This window comes from Phocoena sinus, chromosome 17, assembly GCF_008692025.1.
Source record: "Phocoena sinus isolate mPhoSin1 chromosome 17, mPhoSin1.pri, whole genome shotgun sequence".
In the NCBI taxonomy this organism is placed as follows: Eukaryota; Metazoa; Chordata; class Mammalia; order Artiodactyla; family Phocoenidae; genus Phocoena; species Phocoena sinus.
The window spans coordinates 72238363-72261872 of NC_045779.1; the positions used below are offsets into that span (position 1 = coordinate 72238363).

Sequence of the window (23510 nt, forward strand, 5' to 3'; positions counted from 1 at the left end):
ATACCAAGTTCAACAATGATTCCCTCGTACTTAATAAGACATTCTCTTTGTGAGCTTTTTTTTTCCTTGTTCTCCCACTTCCAAATTTTCTCAGGGTCCATCTTCAAACAAACCATCATTTCTACATAAAAGAAAGAAATATTTACTTGTAAATTATCCCAGCACTACAGAATGTATTTGTTCTTTACCAGCGACAGTTCATTCACCATATACTTATGGAGTGCCAGGACCTGTTCTAAGCATTTGTGATACTGCAGGGTACAAAACAGAGAGAGACCCTTGCCCTCTGGAGTTTACGTGCTGGTGGGGAAAGACAGACAACACAGTTAAAACATAATAATTAAGTAGATTACATAATATATCAGAAGGTAATTTTAAAATTTCTCATTTTACCGGAGCCTGGTGAAAGAACACAAGCATTTGGAAGATGAACAAGTCTGAATTTTTCTTTTTTTAAGAGAACCATTCTTTAGAGGGCCCTACTCCATTCTACAAAGGAAAAGCAATCTTAGATCAGAATCTCATAAAATCAAAATAAAAAGAATCTTATAAAATCATCTGCCCCTTTTACAGGAAAAAAACAAGTCTGAATTTTTAAGCGGTGTGGTCCAGTGTTCTAACAAACACATCTCACATGACCAGTTTCTACCGATGGGGAAAGTCATTATGACAGGGCTTGTTTATTTACTTGTTGACTTTGTTTCTGGTCTGTCCCCATAGACAGTGTAAGTGCAAGGCAGCCGGGCAGGATTGAGCCCATTTTGCTGGACACCTGCCACCGGGCCACTACCCTGAAGGGCTCCGTGAAGTGGGAAGAGATGGGTGGGACCTCACCTTCACAAAGCGGGAGAGTCAGCCCTTCATTAAACAGATTACAAGTGAAGGCCTCTCAGATGCCTGGCCCTGCGCTGGGCTCTGGGGGCCCAGAGAAGAACCCGGCCTGTCCCTGCCCTCGGGGAGATGAGCAAACACGGATGGCTGCCCCACCCATCAGAAAGCCCTTCCCGCCATCTTCTCCTTTAGTCCTTGGGCCCTAGAGAAGCTGAACTGTTCCTGAGCCTGTTACAAACACCCAGCATCACGCCTGAGTCCCTCTGACTGCAAAGCGCGGGCTCCCTGCTGCCCTCTCCTGCCTCCGATGGGCCAGGAGGAGAAGTTTAGACAAAGGACCAGAGAGGAACCAACAAACAGCGGGCCCCGTGGTGAGAGGCAGTGGTCAAGTGGCAAAGCCTAGTACTGTCCTACGGGGACCAAGAAGACAGGTGGGTCTGGCTGATCAGCCGAGAAGTGAGGTCCACGACCAGCGCTCTGCTCTCTCCGTGGGGAATGGTGCTCAGCTTAAAGGCTCTTCGTGCTCCATGATGCCTGGTCTTATTTCTAAGAAGCCCCTCTCCTCCCCCCTCCCCTCTCTGACAGGGCCCTGGTCCATCTGTGCTGAAGGCTGGTGAGAACATAAAGGCTGTCCTCAGCTGAGTCCCCAGAAGCAGCAAGAGGCCATTTGCTCCTGATCACTGTGCAGATGAATGGCCCACCTGGGCGCCCGCCTGCCCTCATGAACGCACACCATGCAGGGACTGCACGGCTGGCAGCCCTGGTGCAGCACACGGCCGCTCCGGCCCCCGCTTCCAGGGCCAGGCATTTAAGGTCCTGTCATGCTTGGCGATGGCAGCCCAGTTCTGCTCTGCAGCCACGCTCCTTGCTACAAAGAAGCAATTCTTGGAAAGTGAAGAAAACTAGAGTTTCTGTTCTGTTCAAACTGGTAAACGTCTATCTTCCCTGCACTGAGACAGATTAAACCCTCTGGCAATGAACAAGGCTAACTGAAGGTGGCTCTTCTGACGCAGTCGGAGAACCCCAGCTGACACCCAGACTCCCGGGCTGATGCCAATGGGTAATTTGGGGTAATTAACTCACTCTTGGTTCAGAGAATGCCCAGCTGACTCCCTGGGCTGACACAGTGCCTGGTGAGGAACGGGCAGCAAATGGATCTCTTTCAGTAAATACACCCAGCATGGAAAATGAAGACAGTGAGGGGGGCTGGGCGTGAGGGAGCACCCGGGTCCCACTCCACGTCTTCTAGGTGGTGCTTCCAGATGAACCGCCTTCCAGATAGGCTGCTACGTTGCATGTGTTCATTACGCAATGAATGTTAAGGTAGTATTTTATCTTCAAATTGTATGAAACGTCTGTAATATCTTCACTGAGCTCTACAAAAGACTATCCAAAAGAAAGCAGGATGTGATTTTAAGCGAGATCAAGAGCGGAAATCTGTCTGAGATGCTTAAAAGGCAGAAGAGATGGGATACCATCAACCCGCCCCCGGTAGACCAGCAAGGGCACAGGAAGGAAGGTCAGTGTTAATCCCATCAGCAACACTGGGTTTCAGACTGAAATATCTGACAGCGTCTATGCCTGTCTGGTGTTTTCCCTTTAGTCAATGGTCACGAGAGGGAGGTAGCCTGTACCACTGTAATAGCACGGCGTTACCTCCTGAGAGGCAGTTACAGTCTGCAGAGCGCCTTCATGAGCACCAACCAGCACCTGTAACTCCACTGCATGTGCACACCGTGCCTTTTTAATCAACCTTCTTACGTTTCACTTTTTCCTCCAAGGCGCTAATAAAATGTGCTTTTCCGGCATACGAGGCGCTGGCTGAAGTGCCCTTGTCCAGCAAATGTCACCCCGTGCTGCACACCATCTGAATCCAGTTGTGATCTCGCCACTGCATCGGGATGTGGTCTTCAAACATTATTTTTTTTTTTAGCAGCAGGACGTTTTGAGTGAATTCTTTAAGCGATTTCAACATAAACAATCAATAAAAGGGCATGACTGCTCTGGTTAAAGTGGGTAGGGTCCAAGCCAGCCCCCCACTAGCTACCCCCTCCACGGCCCTCCCAGCCCTCCATCTCAGCCGCAAGTGCCTCAGCTTTAAAACAAGTACATGAGGATGCAGGAGGGACTGTCCAATACCACTTTCACCACAGTCGCTTTTCTGAGTGGCCAGCGCAGAGTCAGGGTGTGTGAGCTACACTCCAGCTCTGCCTTCGAGCTGGACCAGTCTGGAACTCTCTAAACCTAGGGTCCGAATCTGCAAAATGAGTCATTGTGAGGTTCAAGTGAGGGAAGGTCGCAGAGCCCTCTCACAGGGGGGCGGCGGGAATCACGCAGTCGCCCCCAGGCCGCACGCGTTTGGGGCCAGTGACGTCATGCCTGAAGATGCACATGTGCCGCTCAGGGCTGGGCTGGTGTCATGGCATCGCGGTCGTTCTGGCTGGTTTCTGCTAACAGGAGAGGCGCCGGAAGGGCCGCCTCACCCCGCCCCCTAGCCTGGAATGTTCTGCGGAGTCACCGACGTCCTGGGAACGGTATTGCTCAACTCCGTGACATCTGTGCCTCACTGCTCTTCGACCACAGCACACTGACAGAATTCTTTACATTTCATTTCCTTTTGAAAAGACGGCGTTTAAGAAATGACGACACTGCAACATGGAAGCGGGAGTTCCCAGGTGGGTGCACGCGCCCCTCGATGCTGAGACTCCTACGACAGCGCCCGGGGCCCTCATGCGGGGAGGCGTCCTGACTTCAACTGAATGTGGCCCTGCTTAAGGAGCAGAGACCAAGCATGTGCTCCATTCTAAGGGGAATGAGCAAAGATCCAGTGTCCCCAGTGTTCTAGAAAGTCTCCACTTGCCCCTCCAGGCCCACCCTCATCTGTCTCCACCCAGCTCCCGGAGGCTCACCTGTACGGGTCACACAAAAGAGGGGCTCCATTGCCCTCTGGCTTCCGTCACCAGCAGAAGACGGGAGGGAGGGAGGGGAGTAGGGGGCGATATTCTCCAGGCCCCCTCCCTGCAAAGGCTGCAGCTCTCCCTGCAGCTCTCTCCTGCCTCTACACCTCGGGTGACAACGACTCCCCACTGTCCCCAGCCTCCCCCAGGACCAACACCTGCCCACACTTTACAAATAATCCCTTTAGTAAACTCTCAAGTCGCCACGTGCTTGCTGCCAGCTCCACGGGGCGACGCTTTCAGTCATCTCTACGTGACCCCTCTTTCCGGCCGCCAAATCTCATCTTCACCCCGGCCATGTCAAGCACCCCCGACTGACATGGCTCCTGCTCAGGCCAGCACAAGGCACATTCCCAAGACCAAAGGACTCTCATCCCAGCTTCGTCTCATTGACTCTCCCTGCGTCACTGACCGTCGCCGATCCCGTCCTTCTCCCCCTTTAAGGCGGGCTTCCTGCTTTTCTCTCCCTCTGGATGCTCGGCACCAGGGTCCTCAGGAAGCCACGCTGCTGTTTGCTTTGGTTCCATCCCAACCCCTGCTGACCACCCACCTGTGCCCTCACCCACGAAGGGGCCTCCTGCCGGTCCCACACCCAGGTGGATGACGCCCTCATGGACACCCAGAGTCCACCAAACTCAGTGTGTGACCAGAACAAACTCATCCTCTCTCCCCCAAACCTGCTTCTCCCTTGGGTTCTCCGGATTGGCAGGGGCCACCCTCCACCCCAACACCTGAGCCAAAACCTGGGCCCCCTCCCTCCCACAACTTCCTGCTTCCTGTCCACATCAACCTGCGCCCAGGGCCTGGGAATCACACTTCCTCAGCAGCTCTAGAATACATCCCCTTCTTTGACGCCCACTGCCACTGCTGAAACCAGATACTGCAGACCCTCCACCAGGCCCTGCACCAGCCTCCCCCGCAAGCACATGCGGCCAGCAGCCTCCTCCGGGCCTTACGGGATGCTACTCCCTCTGCCAGGCTGCATTCCACATGCCTCCCCCGTCTTCTGCCTCCTCTCACCTCCAGCCCCACGCACCCTTCAGAACACCAGGCCCATGTGGACATCAAAGCTCTGCCCAAGCCCTTCCTGACCTGCCCTGCTCTCCCAGGCTGCCTCTGAAGTCCCGTCTCTGAGCTCCCTGAAGATCCCATGTGGCCTCTGCGGGTGCTCATCACACTTACCCCAAAGTGTCAGTGTCATCTGTTTGCCCCGCCCACCAAACTCTGAACAACTTTACTATACAAACTTCCGTTCATTTGACATCACATAGCCCAGCAACCACCGCACGCCTGGTACACAAACAGTAGGTGCTCAATCAATGCTTCCGATGAATTAATGAAAGATCTACAGCAGGGGTTCAAAAATACTCCCACTTTTCTCAGCTCCTAACCATATACACACATGCACACGCACACACTCCTTTAACTCTGACGCGCTTCTCTGACTTCACTAAGAAAAACGAAGCTCACTTGATACAAAAGCTCTCAACTAAGTTCCCTTTATCTCAAAGTCTCCCTGCTCTTTGCTCACCATGCCCTCCTGTCCTAGAGGAGTTCCTTTGGGAGGGATACTGCTCCATTTTCCAACTCCCCACTCTTAGCAGTGGGATCTGTGTCTGTGTTTACCCTCTAACTCCCCAAGGGACTTCGCAGAGTCCCCGACATGGAATGACATGCAAGCAAGGCAAGCTGATTTAGGAAAGGGCAGATGAAGAGTTAACCATATGAACAAGCACACGTTTGGAGAAGTTAGTTCATACACACTCGTTTATAATCAGCACAGCACTAATATTCTAAAGTACCGATTCCAAATCGCCCAAGAACTAATTAAATCTCAGAACACCCCAGAGAGTCAAGTGCTATCAGCCACATTAATAAAAAGCCCAGAACAGCGGCCTGATATGGGATCATATTCTGGGGCTCTGCCACTGATCCACGCCACACTGCTAACGCAGCAGTTCAAGAAACTTATTGACCCAAGATAATCCTATCGAACCTGCTGACTACGTATCACTCTCACCTTCCCTCTTCCCCTCAGGCTTTCTCAGGTCTCCCTGTCTCTCTTGCTCCGAGGGAAGGACAGGCGAGCACCTGCTCCGAGCACAGCATTCCCACAGACAGGGAACCACAAGCGTAAGCACATGCAGAGCATGAGGCCGTCAGCCTCCTTGTGACTCTGTCCTCGCTGCACACTCACCACAGTGAACTAGCCAGCGTTCCTCAAACACGCCCCCAGCCCTGCACCCGCAGGCTTTTGCGGCAGCCATCCTGATGGAAATGTCTAGCCCATCCCCTCCCCCGCCCCCTATGTCAGCCTTAGACATGGAGTTCACGGCCCCTCTCTCCAGGGAGCCCTCCAGGATACACCCGCGGGGGCGCGGTCCTGCCCTGCCCCTTCTGCATTGGGCCGGCCTCTCCATCGTACTGTATCCATTCACCCCTTGGTCCTCCTCCCCAGGCTCAGCTGCTCAAGGGAAGAGACTCATTTTACTCGCTTTGGTCTCCAAAGTCTGGCTTAGTGCCCGGCGACAAGCTCAGGAAGGAGGAGAAAAAAGAGAAGAGGATGGCCGCTGCAGGGATCTCACTCAGCCCTTGGCTTCAGACAGCTCCTCAGCAGCTGGGAAGCACCAGGCACAGCAGGAAGTCCGGCTTTAAAGGCCGCTGGGCCACGGGCCACTCATTGCAGCATTTCTCAGTACTCGGGCTGTTAAGGGTGAGAGAGAGACTCCTTTTCAAAATGGGAGGTGGGGGAATAAGTAGCTGCTACTTGTCTGAAGAGCCATCACTTGGAGCAAAGGCCCCCTGTGTCACGGGCTCCATCCCTCCCATCACGTCCCTCGAGGCGGGATACAGGCAACCCCCTGAGCTGCACACAGCACGACGCAGAGGGGCTGCAGCACGAGAGGCCGGCCTCCAAGATGCTGGACTAGACAGTCCTCCTTCCAAAGTCCTGACATAAAGCCCTGCTTGGGTGGGATTTAGTTAGCTCCTCTTCTCCCCCGGCCCCTGCCCCCCGCCGTGAAAAACGGCACTGAGTGCCCTGTGGTTACCTGAGAGTCACAGCAGGTCTGTAGTAGAGAGCACGGGGCCGGCTCCACGTCTGACTTATGTCACGTGTCTCACATTGGGACACGCAGTCACCAAAGGGACTGGAGGTTTACTTCAGGTGACTCTGGGCCAGGGCAAGTTGGAGAAGCAGAGGACCAGCACTCGAAGACGGCTGGATCCACGTGACAAAAGCTGGAGCTCGGAAGTCAAAGGGACCAGGATTCACGTAATCACTAGCTGGCGTCAGGCAGCCTCCTTTGTCTAGCAGAGCCTGTATCTTCATCTAAGCGACGAGCCGGCAGCCCTACCTCGGCACCCAGCAGGAGGATGAGAACAGATGCTCAGCACCCTGACAGCAGCTGGCACAGACGGCACACGGTAAGAGGAGGCACCATCACCGCTGCGGAGCCCAGCTGGGGCCCACAAGCATCACGCTCCCACTGACCTGGGTCTAGGCTTCTGTGGACCTACCGGAAGCTCTGGACCAGCTCGCCTCTGGAATTATGGAAGCATGTAAACAAACATCTGCCAAACTTAGCAGCCTGAGCCGCACCCACAGTTTGCTCACCCAGGGCCCGTCTCTGGGGCCCGTCAGGGCTCAAGGCTGCAGATCTCACACTCTCTTCCTTCCATAAACAACTCTGGCAATGGATCCCATTCTCATTTACCTGAATTTTATTCCAAGTGTCAGGAGCTACTGGAGAGAGAAAGGCCATGTGCAGGTGTTTTCCTTCAGCGGACGTTTAGCAGGGCTGCCTGCACCAGGGCACCGTGCCGGCCTCAAGAATGAGAAACAGCTAGGGAGCTGGCTTAGAGGGTTCGGGGCAGCTTTCCAAGAAGAAAAAGCTGCCTGCGCAGAAGAGCCCATGGGGCACGTGGGGCAGAAAGCAGGCAGAGGTGAGGCCCCTCCACGCAGTGGGGGAGGCCACGGGAGGACTCTCAACAACAACGTGACGTGTCACCTTAGCACATGACATCCTTCTGTGAAGGGCGAGCTTATGGGGAGCAGATCTAGAAGAGGAGCAGCCGGTCTGCTAGGCAAAGAGTCCATATGAGAGATGAGAAGGCCAGACCCAGGGCAGGGAGGACGCCCGGAGAGGAAACCGACCGAGGGCTCCAGAATCGTGGGGAGTCGGCAGGCTGGAAGTGAGCCAGAGGAGGACACAAGGATGACTCCAGACTCTAGCTCAGATGACTCCACAGCACCAGCAAAGGAGAGGTAACTTTCACGGGCAACCCTCAAATACAGGTGAAAAGAATGACAGCGGAAACCTGAAATGTGAAGAGCAGGGGAGAAGGAGGAAAGAAGGAAAACAACTACAGAGGCAAAAGCTGAGTGGAAGCCAGTACAATGGCCAGTCAGCAACACGAACCTGGGACCTCTCCCGTGTCACGTGGCCCACTCCGCACAGAAACGCAAATGGAAGTGATGAAACATGCTGAGTTTCCCCCCATTAGACACTGCGCAGTCCTAGTTTCTGCTCTCTGAAGATCCATGCTTTCACTCACACAATATTTACCGAGCACTGGCTGCAGACAAGCGTAGTTTTTCAGAGGGCAAAGGGAAGCAGGGCCTGCCAAGCAAAATGAACAATGCACGAGAAACCAAGAGAGCACAGGGCACTGTGGCCTCTGGATGTTCATTACAGAGTCGTAGGTGGGCACCATGGGACGCGGTAAGAAATCAGGGTACAGGGCGGCAGCTGCCAGGTCATACATAAACAACCTAGGAGGTTCCTGAGGAGCTTGGACTGTCTCTGAGCAGCGGTGGGCATCAGGGCGGGCTGTCTTCAGGGAAGGAATGTGACCGGTTTGCATTTCAGAAAGATGGCTCTAATGGCAAGGAGAGGCATGGTTTCCAAAGCAGAAGGCACATATCCAGGGGATGCCTAGGACAATCCACTGAAATCTGGGAAGAGAGTAGTAGAATTCCTCTTTACTTTTCTTACCTCTTCCTTTTGAAATGTATATCTTACGTATGTTTCATAATGCCTATAACACACGCACACGGCAGTGTTTGTATTTGAGCCACCATGCCTGAGTTCCCATCCCAGGTCCACCGCTTCCTACCATGTCACACTGAACAGCATGCTTGCCTCAGTTTCCCAGTTTGTGAAATAAGGATAAAAACAGTAACCATCTGGTAGGATTTTTGTGAAGAGAAAATAAATTAATACTTGCAAGACACTCAGAATAGACCCACATTAAGAACTCCATCGATACTTACTAAATTTTTTAAAATTATTTTTAAAGTTTTGGCCACACCACATGGCATGTGGAATCTTAACTGCCCGACCAGGGATTGAACCCGCACCCCCTGCAGTGGAAGCATGGAGTCTCAACCACTGGACCGCCAGGGAAGTCCTGATTATTAAATTTTTAAAATGCAACTTATTAGTAAATAAGTAAATATTTATTGGGGATATATTTGCAGATCACTGATGCACATCTAGCATGGATCAGAGAGGGAGGGCAGACCAGACTTGTTACAAGAGTCCATGTAGGAGATGATGGAGCCTGACCCACAAGAATGGCAGCAGAGATGCAGAGAAGAATCAGAGGAATATTTAGCAGGAAAAGTCAGCTGACTATGGCAAGTGGCCGGATGTGACAGGTGAAGGAGAGGTTTCTGGATGAGACACGTGGACGGGGTGGCCAGTCACCAGGACGGAAGATCAAGAGCCTGTGGGACCCCAGACTGAGACACAGGCCTTGAGCTCAGGACATGGTCGGGGCAAGGAGGACATCTGCAGATCCCCAGACCACAGCTGTGGGCAAATCCATGGAAATGGTAGGAGCCATGCAGTTGCCACTAGTGACAGCCACCAAACCTTTCCAGTCCTCCCCCACCCTGGGCCCTTGACATTGAGGGAGATCAATTCTGGCTAATGAACTGCAGGGGCAGGAATGACAGAGGTCACTTCTGCGCTGACAGGAAACCCTCAGGCTCTCCTCCCCTCCTGCCCGGTGACCAGCTGTGTTCGGGATGCTGACTGCTCTCTCTGCCTGGGTCCCTGGGTGAGCAGAGCCTCCTGAGAATCTGCAGCAGAACAAGAAGGAAAGCTTGGTTCTGTGTGGCCACCGCGATGGAGGAGACTGTTTGTAAGGGCGTACCCTGGCCCACACCGACAGAACCCGCGACAGTTAAGGGCTAAATAGACGGGCCCAAGCTCACGAGGCAGGTGGGGCAGGAGGAAAGTGGGACGAGGGGGGGGTCCATGAAAGGTGACACTAACTGTCCCAAAGTCCCACATTTCCAAGCATGCTGAGGACCATGTACGCTTGGAGGCCACTGCACTTTGCATTCCCCTCATTAGCACAGAGATAAAACAAAGGTTCACAAGGCAGCGAGAGGAAACAGAATTTACCATTCTATATCTTTCCACAGAGAAAAGTGTTCTACTCAGAGACTGACACTGCTCCACCTTTCCACCTGCAAATTTTCAAACCCGACTCACTCAAAACAGTTTTCAATCACAGAAGCTACTTATCAAGTCAGCTGTTTTGCTAACACAAATATAGTAGAAGACACTTGAAATATTGCTGTAAAAAATCCTCGTGAAGATTATAGGTGCATCTTAAAGAAGATCTTAAAATAGATGCCTTGGGGCCTTCGCTGGTGGCGCAGTGGTTAAGAATCCACCTGCCAACGCAGGGGACACGGGTTCGAGCCCTGGTCCGGGAAGATCCCACATGCCGCGGAGCAACTAAGCCCGTGAGCCACAACTACTGAGCCTGCGCTCTAGAGCCCGCAAGCCACAACCACTGAAGCCCACGCGTCTAGAGCCCGTGCTCCGCAACAAGAGAAGCCACCACGATGAGAAGCCCGCGCACCGCGACAAAGAGTAGCCCCCGCTCACCGCAACTAGAGAAAGCCCACGTGCAGCAACGACAACCCAACGCAGCCAAAAATAAATAAATAAATTTATTTTAAAACTTAATTTAAAAATAAATAAAAAATAAATGCCTTGTCTTCTTTAAGGAGGATTTAACAAGAATAAGAGCAAATTTTTGCAACTCTCCTAGCATAAAATGACCCAGAAATAACAAGCTTAGAAAGGTGCAGAAGTCACTTTTCTAAACTTGACGTATTGATTTCTGTAGAGGCTGCAAAGTGTTTTTCAAAAACACCAGCTGTTCCACATAATGTCATTGGGAAAAAAAAAAATCTCTTTTCCTGGTTTCTTTTATTATTCAAATTCAGAATAAAATAAATAAATGTTGAATATATATCAAAATATTATTTTAGGAGGCTTCCCTGGTGGCGCAGTGATTGGGAGTCCGCCTGCCGATGCAGGGGACACGGGTTCGTGCCCCAGTCCGGGAGGATCCCACATGCCGCGGAGCAGCTGGGCCCCTGAGCCATGGCTGCTGAGACTGTGCGTCCGGAGCCTGTGCTCCGCAACGGGAGAGGCCACAACGGTGAGCAGCCCGCGTACCGCGGGAAAAAAAAAAAAAAAAAAGTATTATTTTAACTTGCCATGGTTCAGTGTAGGGAAAAAGCTTATTTTGTTTTCTTCTAATTGTTTTAACAAGCAAAAGAGTCAAGGTCAATTCTTTAAAATGTCACTAAACTGCTCTTTACAGAGCATAAATTAAAACAATTATGCAAGAATTTTCCAAATTGTAATATTGTGCTTGGCAAACTAAGGAACGTGGAGCAATCATCACAGCGATGTCAGCCACGAGGCAGCTGGGCGTAAGGTCATTTCTGCGTATTTTAGAAGCTTCAGCAGTGGCCAGAAAGGGAAGAACACCCAGAGCTTCTACCTTTCCATTTGGTATCTGTTAAATTAAAGTGCACTTAGGTCATTCAAATCAATGGACTACGAGGCCATTTTCTATACAGCTTAGCACTGGAGGAAGCTGATAATCGTATTAGAAAGAACTGTGCCTGTCTGCCACTGCTGAAGAGACTGCCTAATTAATTACAGAATAGGACATAAACATCAGGACCATACAGGATGGAACTTTCATTTCCCATGAGGTTAGAGAAAAAGCTGAGAGAGGTATACTGAAATGAACAAAATCAACATCCATGAAGTAGAAATGAGACTGGTTTTAAGACACAAACGTGGTAGAGCTGGGCCAGCCACAGGGTAGGAGTGGGGACACATGGGATGGTACCCAGCCCTACGTCCGAGGAGCTGTGTGACTCTGGATAATCATCACTTCTGGACCTCAACTATAAAATTATGAAATTGGTTTGAAAAGGGGGTTTTCTGAGCCAATCCTAGAAGGTCACATATTGTGTGACTCAGTTGGTGTAACATTCTCGAAATGACAAAATCACAGGGTTGGCGATCAGTGGTTGCGGGGTGACTATAAAGTGGGAATACAAGGGAGACATCTGTGGTGACGAACAGTCCTGTCTCCCGACTGCCGCGGTGGCAACACAAACCTACACGTGTGAGGAATGATGAACGACGCACACGGTATCTCACTGTCAAGGTCCTGAACGTGACATTGTGCTGTAGTTATGTAAGACGTCACCACTGGGGGGAAGAGGGTAAAGGGTACTGAGACCTTTCTGTACCATCTTTGCAACTTCCTATTATTCCAGTAATTGTTTCAAAATATGAAGCTTTATTTTTTAAAGCGTTTCTTAGACTTGGAAGCAGACCCTTATTACTTTCTCAAATTGTGCTTTTGAAGATCATTCCTTTGCCCATAGTTATTGATCAAATATATATAACTGTCTTACTTCACAACTTTCACAGAAATACAATTTCCAGAAGGATCAAAAATATAGATTAAAAAATGAAACCATACAAATAACAGAGGAATATATAGAAGGTTGTTTATTATTTTGGGGTATAGGTAAGTGTTCTAATCTATGATAAAAAGGGCAAGAAATTTAAAAGAAATATTTGACAGTAGTGACAATGCTGATATTTAAAACTACAGTAAAACGCAAAAGACAAAGCAATTCTACAAATGAAATTAAAAGAAAAATGATAAAACTGGAAAATATTTTCAGAATATATGGTGATCTAAAAGTGTAACAAGTAAAGGGCGTGAGCGAGGAATGCCCTAAATTACACACAAAACAAAAACCCCTAATAACTGCAATGAGAGAGTCCACGAGTGACCAAATAGAGGCAAATTAAAATAACTAAAGAAAATTGTTCACACTAGAGATTAACAGGATAAGACTGACACAACCCAGGATAAAGAGGGTAAAGGCGGATATGAGGACACAGCCAATGTCGGAAAAATAACAGATAGACACAGTCTACCGGGTAGCTTGACAACATGCGTATGTGTCAAAATGTAAAAGATGCCCTATTTTTTTTTTTTTTTTTTTGGCGGTATGCAGGCCTCTCACTTTTGTGGCCTCTACCGTTGCGGAGCACAGGCTCCGGACGCGCAGGCTCAGCGGCCATGGCTCACGGGCCCAGCCGCTCCACGGCATGTGGGATCTTCCCGGACCGGGGCACAAACCCATGTCTCCTGCATCGGCAGGCGGACTCTCAACCACTGCGCCACCAGGGAAGCCCAAGATGCCCTATTTTTTGTTTGTTTGTTTTGTTCAAATAGTTTTATTGTTATTTTATCAACTAAAGTTGTCATACGATTTATTCAGCTAAAACTCACATAACATAAAATTAACCATTTTAGAGTGAACAATCCAGGGACATTTAGAACATTCATAATGCTGTGCAACCCCCACCTTCATCTAGTTCCAGAACTTTTCTATCATTCAAAATAAAACCTGTACCCATTAAGCAGTTTGTCCCCATTCTCCCCTCTCCTCCAGCCCCTGGTAACCACCAACAGTCTTCTGTCTCTATGGATTTATCTCTTCTGAATATTACATATACATGGAATCATAAAATATGTGACCTAAAAGATGTCCTATTAACCCGAGAATTACATTACTAGGTATTTACCTAAGATAATAAAGACACAAGTACAAATATAGTAATAATAAAATAAAAATGCACGCTCAATTGTACACCCCGGTAGTTTTTTGTTTGTTTGTTTGTTTTTAATCAGGGAGAAAAATTTAAAACAATATTCAGTGTCAATCAACTGGAGACCAATGAAGGAAAACTTATGGCCCATGCACACAATGAAATGCTGCGTGGCCTTTAAAAATGACAAAAATCTACATTTACTGACTGTTTTCAGTCAGAAAGCAGAGCATCGCAATCAAAAGCACAGACCCTGCAGCCAGAATATGTGCATTCAGAGTCCAGCTCCATCCCTTACGGGCTGTGTGATGTTAGCAAACTCCTGAACTTCTCTGTGCCTCAGTTTCCTGGTCTATAAAACGGGAATGATAATAGTGCCTATGATGTTGCCATGATAATGAAATGAGCTATTGATAATAGTTGTAAAATACTGAGAACAGTATCTGCAACATAGACTGTGCTACAAAACAGCTTGTTAAAGAAAAAATACTGACGTGAAAAATTTATCTGCTCCATTACTGAGTGAAAAAAGATCACAGAACATTATATATGACCTCATTTCTAAAAAATGTATATGAACATACACAGAAGTGAGAAAGATCTTTCTTCACTTTTTTTACACAGTGTAATAGACCTTATACCTAGGCAGTGAAATTTTGGATTATTTTTACTTTCTTCTTAGTATTTTTTATATCATTCCAGGTATTGAAAAAGAAAACAAATAATAATGATAATATCCAATTGGTACTCTTGGATACTTTTGGAATCTAAATTGGTGTGAGCTTTCTAGGGGGCAATTTGGCTATATGTAATACACTTTCTGGCCCAGTAGTTCTACTTTTAGGAATTTATCCTACAAAAATAACAAATAATAATCCACACATACACATATATACACATACACAAACGCATACATATACATAAGGGAATGTTTATTAGAGCAATATTTATAACAGCAAAAAATATGGAAATAACCTAAATTTCACTAAATGTACCGTGGTTGGCATGAACAACGGAATACTATATGGCGCGGAAAAGTGACGCCGCAGAGCTCCATGGAAGATCCTTTCAGTGAGGGCCGTGAATACCCAGGTGAAGAGTCTGCACCTTCCTGTGAAGGGGAGACACTGCAGAAGCGAATTTTGGGAAGAAACCCCCGAGGGCAGCACAGCCTGGGGGAACATCCACGGCCCGGGCTGAACTTCTCACACGCCCTCCAAGTTAGATCTAGGCCTAAGGCCCGGAGGAATCAACAGCCAGAATGTTCGGTGCTGCCGAAGAGGGATATCCCTGATTTCTAACCACAACTGTGCAGAAAGCCCAGGAGTCTCTCAGAGGGGGACTGACAGGACAAGCCAGCCGTGTGAAGGCACAAAACCAAAACAGACTCTCAACGAGGCAGCCCTGAGTGAGCAGAGAGACTTGGGTTCTCAGAAGGACTCGGGCCAGTACACGGAGAGCTGCCCTGATGGCTAGATCTGGCCCCTCTGGTTAAAACGAGACAACCACTGAGCATTTGTGCGAGCAAAAGAGAGTGGGGGCCGGGGCGGGGTGCGTGTGTGTACGCGTGCGACACACTCAGAGGGCAGGGGACGTGGGTGGAGAGAGGAGGGGAGCAACTGCGTGAGCAGGGCCGGAGGGAACGAATCTCCTGGAGATGAGCGCCTCAGGTGCAGGGCCGTGGCCTCCTAACCCTTCCGCCACCGGCCACCTTATTGCTAAAACTCTGTGTATTTGCCGAAAGGACATTAGCTCTGAAGCGGGATGCTGCCTCCTCCGAAACCACCGTGCTCCTGCCCCATCTCTCACACGGTCAGTACTCACGCTCTATCTTGGGACGGCGGCCAGCCCGCTGCCTTACCTTGTTTGAATCCGTGTCCAGTATTTGCATCAGGCCCTGCAGCCTAGTAACAGTTCACGTGGTCACCTTGAGAGCAGTTTAAAGGAAAGAACAACATTTTGTGTTGTCTACAACTTGCAACAGGTGTTGGCAATGAGCCTTGGCCACCTACCTAGATGTTTGATAAATATGAGGTGATGTCTTACCTCAATAATTCACCTAATCTGTGCTAGGATTTTACGCACCAAGGGTCTTGCTCCACTGTTGGGAGGTGTTTCTAGGACTTAAGGACTGGGGTTCAGAGTCAGACAGTCTGGGTTCAAAGGCCAAGATCCCTTTCTGGCTAAAGAACCCCGGACGAATTGCTTAATGTCTTAGTGTCTGAATGCTCTTATCTATGAGACAGGAAGGCCCACAATAGCACTGTGTCCATATGGCCATGAGTAACAGTAACAGCTAACATTTATGGGGTGTTTTTTTTTTTAACTTTTTATTTTATATTGGAGTACAGCCGATTAACAATGTTGTAACAGTTTCATGTTCACAGCAAAGCGACTCAACCATACATATACACGTATCCTTTCTCCCCTGAACTCCCCTCCCATCCAGCCTGCCACGTGACATTGAGCAGAGCTCCCTGTGCTACACAGTAGGTCCTTGCTGGTTATCCGTGTTAAGTATAGCAGCGTGCACGTGTCAGGCTTATGAGGTGCTTTTGAAACGGCAAGTACCGTTCTAAGCACTGCACGAAGTCCCGTCTCATTGAATCCTCAGAGTAATCATATTAGCTAGTGCTGTTTTTATTCCCATTTTACAGATGAGGAAAATAAAGCAGAATGAAGTTAGTAAGTACTAAGAGCTAGGATTCAAACCCAGGCAGCCAAAGTCCAAAGCCCAAATCCGTAACCAGAACTGCATGCTTAGCGTGGTACAAAACACAGTAAGAACTTCCTAAATTCTCAGACGTGGTTTGAAAACTTCAAAAATGGTGCAAGAATCGAACAACAACAGCGCGACAGCAGAGGCCCTCAGCTCTCTGGTGCAATCTTGCCGTTTCAGTCCTCCTAGAAAGCCGTCTAGGAGACGTTCCCTACTCACACTCACATGTCCTTTGGCCTCTTTTAGAAGTTACTTCAGAGCTGAAGCCTTGCTAAGTACTTACCTGGAGGAAGCACCTGGTATTCTTTACTTTCTTCAAGAATACCTGCCACAATCTAGGCCATCAAGCTCACTCACAGGGGCCTCGAGCATCCCAGTGCCTGCTCTTCTGTTCACATGGTCCCACTCATCCACTGAGACACCCTCCCTCCTTTACTCCAAAGGCCACCCAAACTGCGACACCAGGCTCAGTCCGGAATTCCCATCAGAACACTTTCTCAACTCCTGATTTATTATCCTGTAACACTTTGCATTTTAAAAGCCCATTGTCTTACCCCGAACATAAGCTCAAGAGCACAGAGACTGTCTGACCCTCTCTGCCACCCCCCGCAAGCGTCTACTCAAGTACCCACCGTGACCTGCGCTCTGTGGGCATCAGCTACCAGATGATACACTCGATTCCAAGATGATGTACAGTAACAGTCAGTAATCATTGCAAAAATAGAGAGGTGGGACATGTATAAATATGTGCGATTTCCAAGTAACAAGTGAACCCGTAAAAATGGGTGTGAGTAGTGACATCCAGGTGAGCTGTCAGAAAGTGACGCGGTCGCCTCGGGCAACACTTACCGGCCCCTCCCTCCTCCTCGCCCAGGTTCAGCACGATGATGCAGATGTGCTTCCGCAGCTGGCGTGGGTTGGAGAACTTCCGGCAGCACTTGCTGCACTCCAGGCTGCTGGGAGTCAGGCTGCCCCCTCCCTCGGGGGCCCGCGGGCCGTCCCTGCTGGGAATAACGTTGTTTTCCGCCAGTTCCTCTTCGGGGCTGGCCTTCTTCGTGGACCCCTTTGGCCTGCCTCTCTTCCTCTTCATGACCGAAAACTCTATGAAGGAAGCAAGAGGGCACCATGTAGTCACAGGAGGCGACAGTGCAGGGCATGCACTCGATTTCCAAGTGTGGAAATATGTTTGGTTCCACGTTTTATCAAAAGAGGAAAGTCTGAAGCAGTTCCAGAAATGAACAGCTACAAACAATCTTTAGTGCTAATATCTCTGCACCTCTATGCTATTGTATAATCAATTTTGTAATAACGTGACTTAAGAATATCACTTTAGGGCTTCCCTGGTGGCGCAGTGGTTGAGAATCTGCCTGCCAACGCGGGGGACACGGGTTCGAGCCCTGGTCTGGGAAGATCCCACATGCTGCGGAGCAACTGGGCCCGTGAGCCACAACTACTGAGCCTGCGCGTCTGGAGCCTGTGCTCCGCAACAAGAGAGGCCGCGACAGTGAGAGGCCTGCGCACCGCGATGAAGAGTGGCCTCCGCTCGCCACAACTGGAGAAGGCCCTCGCACAGAAACGAAGACCCAACACAGCCAAAATAAATTAATTTAAAAAAAAAAAGAATATCACGTTATCAGAACCTTTGCACGTGCTTCTTCTGTAAGGCGGGGAGGACGTTTCTGTTTTTGTTTTTGTTTTGGCCGAGCAGCCTGTGGGATCTTAGCTCCCCGACCAGGGATCAGACCTATGCCCCCTGCAGCGGAAGTGTGGAGTCCTAACCACTGGACCGCCAGGGAAGTCCCGGGGAGGATTTTAAGTTGTGACCATCAGCCCCCAGTTCACAAACCAGGCTCCTTATGACCCACCATTTCCACTGAAACCCAGTTCTCAGAAACTTGCTAAGGACTTCGCAAAGCGTTCTCAAAGGCTGCTTGGCTTTTCATGCTCTTAATGAGTTACACAACTATTCAGACTATTTCAAGGCATCATAATTATTAGATGCAAATTGTTCTGATGAAAAAGAGAAAAAATAATTACAATCTAAAGCCACCAATTATAGGACTAAAGACAATATTTTTCAAGTTTCCTAGAAACCAAATGATTTAAATGTCATGATCAGAGCTGCTTCAGAGTAAGTTTCAAATCATTTTTCATCTTGTATTTCTTCTTAATTAGCATTCATTGTTAAGGCACTTGTCTCCAAGGGAAGGTGGGAATTAAGATGGGTGAGTGGGGTCAGGGGGCATCGTGCCATTGTGTGAAGGTGGAGTGGTGTGTCTTAGGTGATGTGACTTGAGGGGTACCCAGAGGAGGCCAAGCAGGGGGCCAGCACAGCCTGGCCACCGTGCCATCTTTGGAGAGCCACCTGTCTGGCTAAGGCACGGCATGTCAGCAGCCCTCTTTGCATCTGAACATCAGGGCAGAGGAAGGGTCCTAGCTTCTAGCACCATCTTGAGGGAATGTCATCTGCGGAATTATGACACGTTCAAGGTCCCTCCTGCTCTTCCCAAGGCTACAGTTCTGCCCAGGAAACGTCAGCCACAGTGCCCACTGCTACCACCGTGAGGACCCCTTAAGTGGGTCACTTGTGCTCCCAAATCAGACAGGAAAGCCATGGGGCGGGCGAGGAGGGCAGGAAGGTTCCTGAGCAAAGTCTGCAGGGAAAGAGCAGCGTGACAATGAGGGCTCTGGACAGAGAAGCCTGCTGTGACGTGGGGTCCCCAAGAGCTCAGAGGGATCAGGCACCAGCATGGGGGAGGAGCTGAGACGGGGAGCTCCCTGCAGAGCAGAGTTTCCACTGAGCTGCAGTGCCAAGCGTGGCTCCCCCTTGACCTAGAGCTCCGAACCGGGGCCTTCCGTGGCCAGGGCAGCCCAGCCCAACACACAGTCACTGCCTTCGCTCTATCTCACCGGGCATGTCGGAGACGAGGATGGGGGTGGTCAGGAACAGGGGAGATAAAAGTACTAAACAACAAGAAAGCAAACGAAGAGACCAGAACAAATGAGCAAGGGCACAAGCCCCTTGGATCCCTCTGGCCACACTGAGATTTTACCAAGGAGAATGTCAGCTGTGTGGACAGGAGGCCCAGCCGATGCGGAAGGGAGGCTGGAGGGGGAGGTGAGGAAAGGGAGGTGCAGTGAGGACAAACTCTTCACCTCGAAGTCATTACAACCCTCCTCCTTATTATTCTTGACGACAGCAACTTACTGAAGCAGCAGTTAATAGAGGGGCAGAGTTCGCGAAGAGGCTACAAAACGCCCACCTCGTGTCCCATCCGCTGAGCTGCAGAAACGGGTCGCTTAACAGTTTGTAGGAGACCGTGGTCCCAACCCTGATGCCAGACTCCGCACCCCGCCATGCAGACTAAGGTCCTCCTCTGAAATGTCCTGAGGATGCAGCTGTGTAGTGAAGAAGGGGCTTTACCCGTAGAGAGGTCTGGCCTCTGCCCTCAGCCACTTGGGGTGAGCTCTAGGCCCCTGGAAGGCCCTGCCTGACAGCAGTGCCCATGTGCACAGGGGCTTCAGCCACAGGACTAACGCTGTGACTTGTTTCAGGGGCTCTGCAACAGGTCAGGTCAGTTCCGACCTCTGGATGAACTGGAGAAGAGAGGTCTTAGTCTGACCCCCAGGAGAAGCTGGAGACTGGGGGACAGCCACGTGAGCAGTGTGTCATCGAGCCCCAAACATCTCTGGACACCAAAGGCTCGGGCGAGCGTCCCTGGTTGGAAATACTCGAGTCCTGTCATGTAATGTAGCCAGAAGAAGGCAGTGGCGTCCAGGACACCACGGGTGGAGGAGGGGGACCGAAAGCCCCTTGTCTGGAACCCACCCCGGTCCCGACCTCACCCAGGCATCTCCCCCTTTGGCTCGTTCTGACCTGTACCCTTTTTGTTTAGAACTGTCATCACAAGTACAGTGCTTTCCTGAGTTCTGTGAGTCGTTCTAGAAAATTATCCAACCTGAGGGAGTCCTTTGGGTGCCTCAAGCTCGTACCTAGCTGCAGAAGCGTGGGTGGCCCTGGGAACCCTCAAATTTGTGGCTGGCGTCAGCAATCCTGGGCAGACGTCAAAGTCTTGCAGAAACCGTGCCCTTCCCCTCAGGTTCAGATTCGGCACTCATGGCAGCAGGGTACCCAGCGCCCTCTCCCCGGGGACGCCCAGAGCAGGCGGCAGCCACGGTGCCCACGGGTGCGACCCCTCTTCCCGCACAGCGGGAGTGCAGCACGGCCAGCCGGACCCAAGAGTCATGCGTGTGTCTCCCCACAGGCAGGACCCCCCTGAAGACTGAGTCCCGTCCCGATGGCTTTTTATGCCCCAGCATGTGACCCGGTGTCCCACCCAGTGGGCACCCCGTAAATCGTGGTGACTGCACCCCAACAAGCAGGGTGCAATCTGCCGTCAAGGAAGAAACGTAAAATCAGCCCTGAAAGCTCTGGAAAACCTCTAACACGACGGTGACAAAACTAATCTTACATCTTACTGCATCCATAATCCAGATCCTCAAGACCAATTAGTTAGCTAAAAATGAAACATTCATAAATGCACTTGGAATCATTTAAGCACCGAAAACGAGTCGCTGCTGTCAACTACCCCCATGGTACAGAAGAGCGGAGAAGGCAAAACTGGGCGAGGAAAATCCTGTCGCCTCTAACTCGACACATTTTAATGGCGTCTGAATGGAGGAAATTTCACTTCCTGTTCCTGCTCCCTGAATTCCTCTACTCAGGCATCACTGAACTCTGTGGATTTTGTCCTGAAGACACCTGCCCGTACACCCCGTCTCCGCTCACCTAGACCCCTGCACGGCATCTCAGAGTCCAGCTTTCTGCTCTGGTCTCTCTCAGCCTCCACCCCCTGTCTCACTGCCACTCTCTTGCTCTAGAACTTCCCATCGTTCTTGAAGACTTTGCCCCACGACTCTGAGACCTGGTTTTCCAGGCCCTTTATCGCACAGTTCACCCTACACATGTGCGCACGCGTGCACACACAGAAACACACGCGCGCATGCGTGCCCGCTCGCTCTCAACCACTCAGGGCAGTGTTTCTAGGCCTCCCTAAATATGCAGAGGGAACACCTGCCTCTTTTTTGCTTCCCTGTGCTGCGCGCCCTCCTGCACCCCAATCAGAACCCTAACTCCAGGCCCAGTTCACGTCTCAGTACCTCCTCTGTGAGGCAGCTCGGCCGACCCTGGCTGGCCCCGCAGTTGCGTGTAAGGCACACACGTGTGCAAGCTCACCCACACCATTTCCTGACTGTGTTGCTCTCCCCCCACCTTCCATCATACACCCTGAGGTCCCACAGGATCTCGGGCAGAGCTGGAGACGTAGCAGATACTTAATACAGAAATACACGTTGATCAGCCGCTTAATAGGAAAAGATGCATTTCGAAAACAAGGCATTTCCTAGGCCCCAAGTTTCCAACAGGAAGAAAGGGGCAAGCCACAGTGCATCTTGACCCCGTCCCAAATCCATTACTGGGGACAACTTCCTCACAGGCAGAAAATTATCCTTGTAGATCCAAGACCTGACCTAGCAAGGGACGGAAAGAATCAGCCCAAAAGATGACATGAGCATTATGAAAGAAACCTCAACATTATCAAAAATCTAATAACGGGGCTTCCCTGGTGGCGCTCGTGGTTGAGAACCTGCCTGCCAATGCAGGGAACACGGGTTCGAGCCCCGGTCTGGGAAGATCCCACATGCCGCGGAGCAACTGGGCCCGTGAGCCACAACTACTGAGCCTGCGCGTCTGGAGCCTGTGCTCCGCAACAAGAGAGGCCGAGACAGTGAAGGCCTGCGCACCGCGCACCGCGATGAAGAGTGGACCCCGGCTCGCCGCAACTAGAGAAAGCCCTCGCACAGAAACGACGACCCAACACTGCAAAAATAAATAAATAAATTTATAAAAAAAAAAAAAAAAAAAAAATCTAATAACGTAAAAGCCCTTTATTTGTACATCACTCAAGTTTGTGAGGCACTTTCGCAGCTATTACCACATTTTATCCTCATAAAAACCTTCAGAGATGGATGCAGCAAATCTAACTCCTCAATAGGAAAAGAAATGAAGGACCGACCCAAAGGTTGAAGGGACTTGGCACATTTTCCAGGACCTTCCACTGAGCTGGCAGACCCAGGATCTGGGTTCCTTCTTCACCGCCCAGATCTTTCTGCTGAGTCTTGTGGCCCTTGGGTCAGTTCTGGACATGGTAGTGGAGCCAAGAGGTGCACTGCAGAGAACAGCAGCTGGGAGTCAGGTGGGCCTAAGTGCAAATCCCCGCCAGCCTCAGTTTCTAACATGAAAAATAAACACAAAACTGCCTTTATTCTATACAGTCACTGTTAATAAAAAGCAGTCCATTAAAATGCTGAGCACGGCACTTAGAAGGTGATCGATACATGGCGACTGCTTATTATTATGGCTACAGGCGTGAGTATTCTGACTTGGACTGTCTCTCTGAAGACACTATTACCTTCCCAGTCCGTCCACTGTTAGATCGTGTGATTCCTCGACGTACACCCATGCTTGTTCATTAAGGCACTTTTTCCTCGATTTCTTCGTTTTAAAACATCTCACACACCGAGAAAGCCAATATAGAATTAAAGGTGTATAAATTCCACTCTGCCTAAGACCAAGGATAAAGCCAGCCTTCCAACTCCCGCTTTGCAGCTCAGCCTCCAGCCACACCAACTCGAGAAGTTAGGAATATCCTGAACCACTAACGCTGCCAGGCCCCGACAGTCAGCTTCCCCGACATTTAGCTCCCAGGAGCCCAGGCAGCAACAGAGGGACAGTGAATGATGTCAGAAACAAGGGACCGTGGGGCTTTTAGGGGCATTTAGGTTTTCAGGGACACAGCACCCCTCTACAGGACAGGCTGCAGCCTGCCCTACAATGCAAGGCTCCAGGGAGGCAGAGGGCACCCCAAGACTGCTCCCTGTGGTTTTAGCAGTGATCGTGTGGAAATGCCACATAAATAACAGCAACAATTAATAATCACTAGGCACATACATCTCAGGCACATGCTAAGCCCTTCACGT

The 23510-nt window shown here is 50.2% G+C and overlaps 1 protein-coding gene across 8 annotated transcripts in view; it reads right to left on the bottom strand.

Moving 5' to 3' along the window:
• Nucleotides 1-23510, bottom strand: part of ZFAT (zinc finger and AT-hook domain containing) — a 188946-nt gene that overhangs the window by 124774 nt on the left and 40662 nt on the right. For all 8 annotated transcript variants that reach the window (XR_004346469.1, XM_032610134.1, XM_032610135.1 and 5 more), the window contains exon 3: nucleotides 17322-17573. Coding sequence is in view for 7 of the 8 variants with exons in the window: in XM_032610134.1 (XP_032466025.1) it covers nucleotides 17322-17573 (252 nt within the window). In the remaining variant the exon portion in view is untranslated. The remainder of the gene's footprint in view (nucleotides 1-17321; nucleotides 17574-23510) is intronic.